This window comes from Marmota monax, unplaced genomic scaffold (assembly GCF_021218885.2).
Source record: "Marmota monax isolate L192 unplaced genomic scaffold, Marmota_monax_Labrador192_F-V1.1 WCK01_AAM20220418_F8-fsc00042, whole genome shotgun sequence".
Lineage (NCBI taxonomy): Eukaryota > Metazoa > Chordata > Mammalia > Rodentia > Sciuridae > Marmota > Marmota monax.
Genome location: NW_026693008.1, coordinates 10,904,717 through 10,917,741, shown reverse-complemented (window position 1 = coordinate 10,917,741; position 13,025 = coordinate 10,904,717). Strand labels below are relative to the sequence as shown.

Below are 13,025 nucleotides of genomic sequence, written 5' to 3'. Positions count from 1 at the left end.
GCGTTCAGTGCTGTTGAAGTGGGGCTGGAGGGGTAGAGAGCATCTCCTCCTTGGGCCCCTGATGGGTCAACCCTTCTCAACAGTCAGGGTGTGTGGGGTTTCTTGGCAACCTCTGAGCTCACACACTTATTTGCATAGATACTCCACCTTTCCGAATCTTAGGCTCCATTTGTCCCTGGCCTAATAATGTCTCTTCTATGGAGAAAAGACAGTGGAAGAATTTATTAATGGGATCAAAATTGATGTCAGATTATCTACTGGCTCTGGTAGAACGCCCATTTGGTGAGTGACGGGCCCTTGGCTCTCTGAAGACACAGGGGCTGAAGAGTGGACTCAGCCACTCTCAATCCACTGTCCCTTGGGATCTTCTTAGAAGTGCAAGGAGACATTGTCAACCCCAGTGCCTCTAGAAAGTCCACCGCCTGCTGTGGAGCTCTGCAGACCCTCATGCTAAGCACAGAGGCTCAGAGGTTTCTTAAAACATAAACCAACCAACAAACAACAGATTTGAGGTACAGACAGGAATTCCTCCCCATCTCTGCAAAACAGCCGAAGGCCCAGGAGCCATTCCTGAGGAGACCAGTGCTTCCCTCCTCTAGCTAATTCCTACAGCGCAGCAGCAGCATCTCACATTTTCTAAAATGACTCACCAGGCAGGAGAGAACTGTAGATGGTGGACAGAAGCCAACAAGCACGAGGAACAAAGTATCGTAGAAGGGCCAGCCGGCAGGTGAACACATGCACTGAGGCCCCCATGGTAGAGAGGAGAAATAGTAGCAGGCACAGTGGGGCCTGAACTTTGTTTCTATCAGTGGTAGAAGCAAGAATCGAAAGAAGCTACCCCTTGAATTTTGCATTTCAGGAGCTCACTGGGCATCTGCAAAGGAGTCTTCCTACTTACTGATTGGTGAGCTGCTCAGCCCCAACGAACAGGTTGATTCTTGAGAGGCCCGTGCGGGTGCCTAGGAAAGCTACCTCTACGCCCTTGTCGGAATTCCTGAAAGAGAACAGCGGAAGTTAGAGAGTTGCTTCTGGATAGTGAGGAGATAATGGCTTTTGCATTTCAAGACTCACAGAATGTTTTACAAAATAGCAGCTCTGAAACCTGAACTTTCAAAGAACTAATAGACTCACACATAGGCGTGCCCACATACATGTACCAAGTACAGAATGCGATCTATGATCCCTTACAAAAGCCTTCATGGTGATACCTGCAGGATAAATGAAGAACTTCCTGTCAACATAAGGGGCCTAAGAAAAAATGTGCTTCTGTTCATAAACACAAAGTTCTGGGTCCAAGCCAAGTGCTGGGTGTACACTTGTAATCTCAGAAGCTCAGGAGGCTGAGGCAGGAGGATCAAAGTTCAAAGTCAGCCTCAGCAAAATGAAGGTGCTAAGCAACTCAGTGAGACTCTGTCTCTAAATAAAATACAAAATAGGGATGGGGAGTGTGGCTCAGTGGTCAAGTGCACCTGAGTTCAATCCCTGATTCCCACCCCCTCCAAAAGAAAAGTTCTGGGTCCAGGTTCAGAAAGAGAAGCCTGACGGTGAGAAAGACTTTAAGGAAAGAAAAAAATGTTGAGGGATAGATTTGTTGCCTCAATGCTACCAAGTGTATTCGTGATCTCGAGACCATTAGTGGAATCTGCCATGAGAGAGAATTAACAATTAATAGAGCCACCGAACCAAGTTTGCAGCGTCCCACAGCTGGAAATCCTACATGGTAGAATAGGCTTTGACTTCTGCGGAATTTTGGCAGCACCGACTTATAACTTCTACCAGAGCATGGGTCTTCTTCTTGCCACCAACCCCGAAATGATAAATAAAAGAATGACTTCTTCCAATAGCCTTGTGGGGTGCTATATAGCTTCAACAAGGAAAAGTAACTTGAAAATGTGCTGAACACAATGTTTCAACTTCCAAGGTCAACTTGATGTTGAGCAGGGTCTTCAGGAGATTTGCAATGTTCATTTTTCCAATGGAAAAAAAGCAAATGGCTTTTCTATACCAACTGTAGAATTTTATCCTACACTCAAAGTGTGAAGAAAATGCCAATCTTTGAGTTTGCTTCTCTGTCCTAGCTGCGGGTAGCAATTTGATACAGAGCACTATCCATGTTGTCTTTAGTATGAGATCATTTGGTCACTTGGGAGTAGTCGAGGTGGCCAGTACCTTTAGGTATCTAAGGGGTGAATAAAAACCAACACAGTACATTTGTTTCTGCCTATAGCCTACTTTAATTTGGAAAGCTGGGCTGTCCAACCAGACACAGATGTGGACTACAGAGTGAGCTACCATTTTAGAAATCTTTAGCATGTGTTAGAAATGAATCAGCCGTCTTTACTCAAGATTTTAAGTTTCATGAAAGCCTGAAAGAAGCCCTTTCACATTAGCTAGAGGGGGAACAAATATTTTAGGAAATTTTCATTTTCTTCCAAACCTCCAGGATCCATGCAGGTAAGCAAGACATTCCAAAATACAATGGAAATGGCTGTCTGTCCTTGGAGATCCAGACTCACGTGTTAAACTTCCTGCCTGACATCTCTGCTTGGGACACTTCCAGCCATCTTGAATGTTCATGCCTAGAAAGGACCCTGGACACAGGAAGCCCAAGCCTGCTCCTCCCTCAGTGTCTTCTGTTCCAGCAACAGCACCATCTTCCCAGGCACTGGGGATGTAGACCTAGGAATGAACTTGAAGGCTCAGCTTTCCTCCTTTCAAACAACAAACCCACCATCATGTCCTTGGGGTCCTCCTTCTGAGGCAGGCCACAGGTGGCCCTCTTCTGTCTGTGTCCACTGCTCTGATCCAAGTGGTAAATCCCTGGGACTCTTATAGGAACCTATAGTACTATGGTCCTTAGCCCATTATGCACTGGTCTCTGTATAGCAGTGAGAGATTGATTGACTGATTTTGGGTACAGGGGATTGAACCCAGGGGCACTTAACGACAGAGCCACATCCCTAATCTTTAAAATATATATATATATATATATATATATATATATATATATATATATATTTATATATATATAAAATTTAGAAATAGGGCTTCGCCAAGTTGCTGAGGCTGGCTTTGAAATCACAATCATTGCAAATTGCAGGCGTGCCCCACTGTGCCCAGCTGAGAGAACCCTTTTTAAAAAAAAAAAATGCATTTCTGATCCTATTCTTCCCTTTCTTAAATCCCTTCAGTGATTTTTCCAAGACTCGGAATATAAAATCCACAATCCTGAACTGTCCCCCATCCCGGAGGTCCTGAAGGACCTGGTCTTTCTGCAGCCTCATCCTTTAACATCGTCCCTCGTACCCTCCACATTTTAACTCTGTTGACCTTCCTTAAATTCCTTAACTCTATGGAATATTCTCTCACTTCAGGGCCTTTGCACCTCTTGGAATGCACACCAATTCATGAACTAGTATGCATTTCCCTAACTCTAGGTCTTGTTACTATCTACATAGATTTACTTTTCCTTCAAAGCAGTTATTGCAGTTCTTAATCATACAGCGCACCATAGACACCTAGGTACTATGATGGCAAATGTTCCTATCTGGTCACCTCCACTTCTCTGATACCTGGTTCAGTGCACACCATAGGTGCACACTCCATACCTGATAATGAATGATTGAAGGAAGGAATGAATATGAGAACAGAATGAATGACAGATGGGATAGGAAAAAGGAGAGACTTTTCCTCTTATTTCTAATCTTTAGTGGGCTATTTAAAATAATAGTAAAAATTTAAGAAAATAATAAGAAGCTGCTAACGCAGTTCTCACCCCAGTCTTTGATGTCAACTACCATTGACTTCCCTCCCACCCTTTCCCCATCCTCCACTTCAAACATAAAACCACCGGGTTATATCTGACACCCCACTGAAATAGAGCCCTCCTTTCCCTGTCCAACTCACAACCTAGCCTGGCTCAGATCCCAAGTTCTCTCAAGTCTGTGAAGTTGAGGGAGCCCAGGCAAGGCAGGAAACGGATGCCCCTTTCACCCCCGCCTCCTCGGAAGTGTCACCCTACCTCAGCATACCGAATTTCATGTAATGTTAAGACTCAAACAAATTACACATCAAACCCAGGAGCTTGCTGTCCAAGCCCCTGCCACTAATCTCCTCTAGCTCTTGTGGTTTGGAGCTTTGGGGAAAATTAAAGAACTTTAACACCAGGCTCCTAAAACAGTTTAGTTCTTTAAACCATAACCATATTTTGGAGACATCGGGTGAGGAAATGGCCATGAAAGGGGGACACGTGCAGCCACTTACTCAGATTTGTTGAGGGCCAGGCTGGTCCAGTAGGCTTCAATAGGGGCACTCACCACTGCATCAAAAAGGACTTCTTGGATCAATTCTTTATCACCTGTAGGAGGGATGGAAGAGAAGATGGATTTGGCTAGGTCCCCAAGAGGGGCACAGAGGGTGCTCAATAGCTCTTTTTGTTTGTTTGTTTTGGTAGCATAAATTGAATTCAGGGGCCCTTGACCACTCAGCCACATCCCCAGCCCTATTTTCTATTTTATTTAGAGACAAGGTCTCACTGAGTTGCTTAGCGTCTTGCTTTTGCTGAGGCTGGCTTTGAACTTGTGATGCTTCTGCCTCAGCCTCTTGAGCTGCTGAGATTCCTGGTGTGTGCCACTGTGCCTGACTCAATAGCTCATTTTGCAGTCTCCATAGCTACTTTTTAGTACTCACACTGTGGGTACATTGCTTTACGAGTTAACTTCCTACCAGCTGAAAATATAATAGTTCAGACACCTGATAAGCCAGAAATATGGGGGCCCATGAAACATTTGGACTAGATGTTTTTTAAGTTGAGAGGCTGGGTTGTCTCACACTGCAGGTTCTACTGTCTCTCCCCATCTCAGAGTTCATGCCATGGACCTGCATGCTGACTCCCAGACTTGGAGACCAGAAGCTGGTGCTCCTTGGAAAGTTGGCTCTTGTCATCCCTAATCTGTCTTCTATGACAACCTGCCATTTTTGAGCATCCTGCTCTCAGACAATTGGAAGATGGGAAAAGAATACCATGACTTCAAGCTAAAGGGACTCTATTTTTTTTAACTCCATCCATTTAAGAATGTTAAAGGAGGCTGTCTATCCCCTTCCAAAGGAAGTCTTGGTAGAGCTCTGGGAAAGAGGTCAAGGAATAAAGGGAGATCATGAGTCTGGGATGGGGGATGTTCTAGAACTCTCTGATCCCTCTGCAAAGGACAGCACCCAATAATCTCAGGGGGCCGGCAGTCTTCGTCAAGGCTGGGAGCCAAAAAGATAAAGGAGCTCTGCTTTAAAACAAAAATTGGAATCAACTTCAATCATCATCTAAAAGACAATGGATAAATTGTACAGTTATGTAATGGATTTCCACACAATAATTAAAAAAAAAAACAGAATAGAGATAAAAGAGCAACATGAATAAATTTAAAAAACATGATGCATAGAAGCAAATATATGTATTATAACTGTGTGTAGTGATTCATAGAATATCATACCATATATTATAGATACAGACGAAATATCACTTATCTGAAATGATTGGCACCAGAAGTGTTTCAGATTCCAGATTTGGGGAGATTTTTGAAATATTTGTGTGTACATAATGATATATCTGGGGAACAGAACACAAGTGGAAACATAAAATTCATTTACCTTTCATGTGTACCACATACAAATAATCTGGATATAATTTTATGTCACATCTTTAACAAACTTGGGAATGAAACCAAGTTTCACAACATTATTTTCCACTTGTGGCGCATCACATGGGTGCTCGAAAAGTTTCAGGTTTAGAGCATTTGGGATTTTAGATCTGTATAAATGTTTAATGTGAAAAATATTGAAAATAGCATATATTACTTATGAATATTTTTCTGTGTACTAATAGCATAAAGTACATGAAAATGACGAACAGGTATGGAAAAGCCATTCTTTCTGGGAGGGAAACGGGACAGGGCAGGGAAGGGTTATACAGGGGCTTCAATAATTGGTGATGTTTCATTCCTGAAGTATCTCAACTTTCCTGTGTTCATATATGAATACATGACAAGTGTATCTCCACATCATGTACAACCACAAGAATAGGAAGTTAGACTCCATGTTTGTATAATATGTCAAAATACATTGACTGTCATGTCATCTAAAAAAGGAAAAAATTTTAAAAATCCTTTAAAAAAAGTACATCAAGCAAATATCGCAAATTATTAAGAAAATGACTGGCAACTAAAAATTGTACTTTTCACATTATCTCAATGCTTTTGGTTTTGAAGAATATATCATTAAAAATTAAAATGAAATGAAAAACTGAACTTACCCAGGTCCATCTGGTCCTTTCCCTCCCAGAGCACATCCCCCCAAATAAACCCATTCCATCCCATGTGGTTTAGTGTCTGGAACTGCTGTGGGGATCGCCTAAGATGACACATCATGCACTTTTCACATTACTGAATAAAGGATGTTTGTGAGAGGGGAGCAGGTGCCATGCTTATTTGGGGCTGGGTGGGGGTGGCTTCTCCACCCACATTGCAGCTGCTGGGGCTATCTTGTGATTGTACAGGGTCTACTCCTGTCTTGGGGAAGCATCCAGACTTGCTGCTGCTCCCTTCTGCCTCTGGGCACAGCCATTGGCCACCTCTTACCCACCGAGCTCCCCAGAGGACACCTGGTGGAGGAGAGGAAGGAGAGTGTCTAGCCGTCATGACAAGCAACACGGGTGGGTTGTAGCTGCCCTCTCAGGAGAGCCAGGAGACCTAGATTATGGATTTACAGGAAATAAACCTATTTCCCGCCTTGGTTTCTCATTTGTAAAATAAGGCAAGTGGCTGAGCACCCCAACCCCACCCCTCCTGTCTGTCTGTCTGTCTCTCTATGGTACCCAGTGTTTAACTCAGGGGCGCTCAACCACTGAGCCACATCCTCAGCTCCTTTTTTTTTTTTTTTTGTATTTTATTTAGAGACAGGGTCTCACTGAGTTGCTTAGCAGCTAGCTAACTTGCTGAGGCTGGCTTTGAACTCGCGATCCTCCTGCCTCAGCCTCCTGAGCCCCTGGGATTACAGGCGTGCACCATCGCGCCCGGGCAGCTGAGCTGATCTGATCGTCCCCTCCCAGGTGTGACATTTCCATCCCATTCAATTGTGGAGACAAACCTAATGCAAAGAGTCAAACCAGGATTAGGAACTATGCCACCTTCATTAAACTATATTTTTCCTCCTGCTCCTACAGAAAGCAGATACTTGGCTGGGTTTGATGTGACTGGGAGTCCACGCCAAAGCACAGCTTTGCTGAGAACTGAGGCAAGCCATGGTTTTGAATTCAGACCTCAACCCCCTCGTGCCCACGCATGCGCATAGCGGGCGTTTTGAATGCGCACTCACATTGCAGCAGCGGCTCTTTGCCTTTGAGGTAGAGCTTGATAGCTTCTAGTTGAGACAGATGGCGGTGCTCCTGGTGCAGGTCTGTGTTGCAGTAGGACCTGAGAACATGCACAAGCACAAAGGAATAGTCACTGCTTCTTCCTTTGCCTCTGAACCAGGACAAAAAAACTAGGAAAAGAAAAAAAAGCAACAGATAACAGTTGCCCAAAGAAGAGGAAGGATTGTTGAATTCTTACCATTCATCTGCCAAGGACACATCGGGGTGTTCCAAGTCATGAAGGCCTGGAAGTCAAGGAGAAAGGGCTAATGAACAAGCAAAGTCCCCTCTCATCCTCCTGTGTGCTTTAAATATTTTAAGGGTAAGGCTGTGGGGTGGGTCAAGGGTAGACATTAACTCCCAAAGGTGTCTGGGAATGGGGATTCCAGACAAAGGGGTCAAGTTAGAGAACTTGTCCAGGCAACTCTCTCTCCCAGTCTCCACATTGCTCTGCCAGTACTGCCACCTTCCCTGGCCACACACCCCAGGGAAACCTTAAGGCCTTAAAGTGAGTCCCAGGAGGGAAGCTTGACGCACCAGCTTAGAGACACCAACTCTGGAGTCCCAGAGAGTCCGAGATGGGAACTGGCTTCCACCACTTCATTCCTCTGTGATGTTAGCAGGTTACTGTATTTCAGTAAATGTTTGTTTCATCATGTGCAAAACAGGAATGATAATAGTCCCTAACTGATGGCTACTTGTGAGGGTGAAATTATAGGTTGAACCATATGAAATGGTCACTACTCAACTGCTTTTGACCAGCAAAAATTGCTAGTTGTTACAGAATCCTAAGTAGAAGTGAGTCATATGTCTAGGAAGGTAGTTAGGGGTGTAGGGGTTTTCAGGGAATCTGGAAGGTTTTATAGAATGTTCCAGACCACCTTAACTCTGTGCTATGGTTTCTCCCCGGAAGGTGCATGTGCTGGAAACTTGGTCCCCAGTGCACTGATATTGAGAGGTGGGGCCTCATGGAATGTGATTAGATCATTGGAACACACCCTCAGAGGGATTATAATGTAGTTCTTGAAGGACTGGGTTAGTTCCCACAGGAGCAAAGACTGAGTTTGATCCCTCCTCCTTATCTTGCTTCTTCAAGTGCACAGGTGCCCTGACTGCATGTGTGATTCCCCTTTCTGCTACTCGGCCATGTTATTTCACAGCCAGAAGGCCCTCATCAAAGAAGGCCACCCAATCTTGGACTTTCAGTCTCCCAAATGGTGAGCTAATAAAACTTGTTACTTCAAAAAGAGCACCCAGCCTCAGGTATTCTGTTATAGCAACATGAAATGGGCTACGACACATTTGTGAAGTCCCTGGTTTTATTTGCATCTTCATGTGCCTTGATTTCAATGGGCTATCAGCAGACTTGTACTTCTGAGTGACACCCTTAGGCACTTCTATGATGCTTATAGCCTGTTTGAGGAAGCCAGTTTCCCAAGTGACCAATAGTATCTCACCGCACTCAGATCTCCAATTTCCTTCTCAAATATATATGTAGAAAATAAATAGTGAAATACTTGACCTATCACTGCATAATCCCACTTGATATTTTTGAGATTTGCTTTTTTTTTATTTTAAATTTTCTGTTTTTACAAATTAATTGTCAATTATTTCCCACTTGATTTTAAGGAAGTGGATAATAATAAGATGGAACACCATGCTCTACACAAACCTTGGAAATGTCATATCAACCCTGATTTATATCAACTACACGTCACAGGTAATACCACATAACTCATGAACTCCACAAGATAGTTGAATGGGACAGTAGTGGATCCCGAGGACAATCCAGCCAACCAGAACTTTTCTTTCCTCATTTTTCTCCCTCCCTCTTTTTCTTTCTTAATTCTTTCCTTCAATATTTTTTACTAAGAAGCCACTCTACACCAGATACTATTCTAGGCCCTGAGAATATATATCATGGAATGAAACAAAAATCACAACCTTAATGATATTTAATACTTAGTGACAGAAAAAAGATAAGTAGATAAAATTGAAATTAAAATATACAGCATGTCAGCTGGTAGAGTCAGGGATATGAAGGAAAAGAGTGTATGGGATAAGATAAGAAGGGCCACAGGTTGACAAGGTTAAGAGAGAGTGAGTTCCTTTTTTTATTGTGGTGACCATGGAAGGCTTCCCAGAGAAAGTGACTTTCAAGCAAAATCTGAAGAAGGAGAGAGAAAGACACATGCAGACAGCAAGAAGACAAGAAGAATGCTTCTTAAATGAATAACAGGTGCAAAGGCCCTGAGGTGGATCTATTCCTTCCTGGAATATTTCTTTTTCTTTCTTTTCTTTTTCTTTTGGTACCAGGGATTCAACTCAGGAACACTTTATTTTATTGCTTTTCCTCTGAGTTCCTAGGCACCAAAGAAATGTAATTGTTCTCTAATTCCCTCACTTCTGGCTTCAGTCCTTCTGACATCATCATATCTGCTGATGATTGCTACTATCAACTGTAACGGCATAAGCTGTAATTTGTTAAAAACACTTTTTGTGTATAATGCACATAAAAGATTTTTTAAAAAGTGTTCAAGGAGATCCAGAAGAGACACTGTTACCACAGGTGGATCCCAGTGCACAGCTTCAGGCACGGTCATGACCCCACAGACTTTTGAGCCAAGTCCACCAAGGCACCATCTTGGTAGAATCTGGCCTTGGCAAGGCATATGGAAAATTCTTACGTTCTACAGGGAAGCGTTCCTTATGGAAGAACCTATTCCACTGTGGTCGCCATGTCCAGAGAACTCCTTCCCTTTCCAAGAATAGAAGAGAACACTGGTCATGCCATGGCTCTTGGAGATTATGAGACCCTCTCCTAGTTAGCCTGAGGGGAAGCAGCTCTCTTGGAGTCTGTTACTCAGCCAAGTTGGCAGGGTTGTGTGTCCTGTATTTACAGAGGACCAACAGAGAGAGGAAGATCTGTCCTCATTTGTGTGGATAACCACTCTCCCCCTTGCTGAGGAGCATTCATGCACTAATTTCTTGCATGGTGGTTAGAGTTAGCTCTGAAATCCTCTCTATGTGTCCACATAGCTGAACAGCCGTGGAACATATAGGAACAAGATAGTGACCCCCCCAAATGATCCAAAAGACAATGCAAAACAACTGTGGGGGGGCATGGGGAAGGAGAGAGAGGATGAGAGATGGGGAGAGGACTGGAGAGGGAGGGAGAGAAAACAGAGTGACTAAGAGGACATATAAGATCCACGTCATCTATTAGCAACCTCTCCTGTAGTTCTGACTGAGAGTTCTCTCTGCTTTACCTCAGATGGCTCAGATATGAATTTTTGTGTTTATTGGGCAGTGAATGTCCACAGAGCCACACAGCTCATAAAGCCAGAAAATTCTAGATGTTAAAATATACTCTCCAAGAACGCTTCCTATAGGGTATCTTGCCCAAATGACAAAGTTGCCTGTTTCTTCTTGGGAGTCTCTGGGAAGAGAGGTGATATGGTTTGGATGTGAGGTGTTCCCAAAAAGCTCATGTGTGAGACAATGCAAGAAGGCTTAGAGGGAAAATGACTGGGTTATGAGATCCTTAATTCAGTGAGTTAATCCCCTGATGGGATTAACTGAGTGGTAGCTGAAGGCAAGTAGGGTGTGGCTAAAGGAGGTGGGTCATGGGAGGCATGGCTTTAGGATATGTTTGTAGCTGGTGAGTGGAGTCTCTCTCTGCTTCTGATCATCCTGTGAACTGCTTCCCTCCACCACACTCTTCCGCCATGATGTTCAGCCTCACCTCAAGTCCCAAGGAATGGAGACGGCTGCCTATGGACTGAGACCTCTAAAACAGTGAGGCCCCAAATAAACTTTTCCTCCTCTACAATGGTGCTAGTCAGTTCTGTTACACACAGTGGTGAAAAAGCTGACTAAAACAAGAGGCCACATAATTATCTCTGTGGTGGGCACAAACTGGGTTCTGCCCAGTGAGCTCCTCTACTCTGGTCTTTTCATTCTGTAAGATCTCATGATCACCAGGGAGACAAAACCCAACACCTGGGGATGTTTCAGGGACAATCGGCAGGAAACCAGAAAGCCTATGGAATTTGGTGTCTTTGGGACCCTCACATTCCCCACTCCCAGCTCCATCCATCGTCTGAATGAGAAATTTACTGCATTCATTTGTATGCAGTTCTAACCAATGAAAACCTGGCTTGGACCTGACCTTCCTATTCTAGCCTTCCCTGGAACCCCCAGAAACCTTATTGATCTAATCCGAATCCTTCTCCATGAAGATTCAAGATCTAATGCCCAGGCTGGGCAAGTGACTCACTCAGGGTCCCTCAGGGAGCAGAGTCCTCCAAAGCCCATGTCCAGCCCTCCCCACTTGCTCATGATCATGGGAAGGAAAAGTTTCTTTGAACTCGTGGGTTGTTGGGAGATGAAAAGGACAGTATGTGCGTGGCAGCGATTTTACAGTTTACAGAGAAGCGACAGCTGCTACTGTTTACCGGAGTCACTGTGCACTGAGGCTTTATGGAGACGGGAAGCTCAGAGAACCACAAGGTGCTACTTCCTCTTTCTGCATCTGTAAATCATTCCAATGGTCACATTGGCCTTTGGGCCAGGGCTGCCATGAAACTCAAGTAAAATCTGTGGCTTAACTGCATACACCTCTGTTCTCATGCCCCCACACCCGCCAACCAGGACTTGAGTTTTTGCATTGATTTCTATTGCTCCTGGCACTGATCTTTAGGTAAAATACAGCTGGTGAACAATCCCTATGAGTTGCCCTCACAACTTTGTGAATTCAAATAGAACTTTGATCAGTTCAGTCATCAGGAAGGCCACCTCCCTATGGGGTTCCCGCCCATTCTGAAATCTAGGTGATTTTGACAACAACGGCAGAGCAACCAGTGAGCAAAGGTTTGAGTCAAATGCATAAGGGATGAGGCAGAGGTTTGAACCATGTACAAGTTCCTCAGCTAACTTGTAGCTGGCTCCCGACCCTCCCTCCCACACCACGGAATAAGGCCAGCCAAGGCAGTAGCACATTACCTTCCTCGATGGTCACGTTCCCCCGAAAGAAATACTTCCCATGGCCTCTGGAGAGCGCCACACCTAAACTGTGCAGAGAAACAAAGCAGACCTTGAAGTCCATGGCATCGACTGGAATAGACTTGTGGGCTAACATTTTTTTTTCTCTCTCTTTTTTAATTTTTTAAATTTTCCATTTTCACGTTTCCATTTCATGTTCTGTAAACAATTTTTTCCAACAGTTTACTTTCAAAAACCTCACTGATTATAGTGGGTGTTGGTTTTTCTTAGATTGGAGCAACTGCTTCAAAGACATTTCTGATTGGAAATGCCAGCAGCCATTGGCCGCCCTGGTATTTTCAAAACGTGTGGCCAGCAGCTCACCCCTGGGGCAAGTCCTTCTCTGGGATGTCCTCCCAAGGGCCATGCAAGGGCCACGTACCCTGCTCCTTGCTACCACCTTATACTCCAAGGCCCTACATGCATCCAGAGATGGGTCTTTCCAGGACCTGAAAGTTTGGGACTAGAGATGATCGACCCTTTCTCAAGGATGAAAAGAAAAGTCCTCGTTATTGCTAATGGGCAGCCACATGATTGGGTTGTGGGCTTCTGTTCCCAGGCCTCTCTCTGGGCCATA

The 13,025-nt window shown here is 44.2% G+C and overlaps 1 protein-coding gene across 2 annotated transcripts in view; it reads right to left on the bottom strand.

Annotated features, from left to right (window-relative positions):
• The window catches only part of Cacna2d3 (calcium voltage-gated channel auxiliary subunit alpha2delta 3), an 877,637-nt gene that overhangs the window by 172,400 nt on the left and 692,212 nt on the right, over nt 1-13,025 (bottom strand). For both annotated transcript variants that reach the window (XM_058582154.1, XM_046452970.2), the window contains 5 exons: nt 12,410-12,477; nt 7,605-7,650; nt 7,369-7,466; nt 4,267-4,360; nt 902-997 (listed from right to left, as the gene is read on the bottom strand). In XM_058582154.1, the coding sequence (XP_058438137.1) occupies nt 902-997; nt 4,267-4,360; nt 7,369-7,466; nt 7,605-7,650; nt 12,410-12,477 (402 nt within the window). The remainder of the gene's footprint in view (nt 1-901; nt 998-4,266; nt 4,361-7,368; nt 7,467-7,604; nt 7,651-12,409; nt 12,478-13,025) is intronic.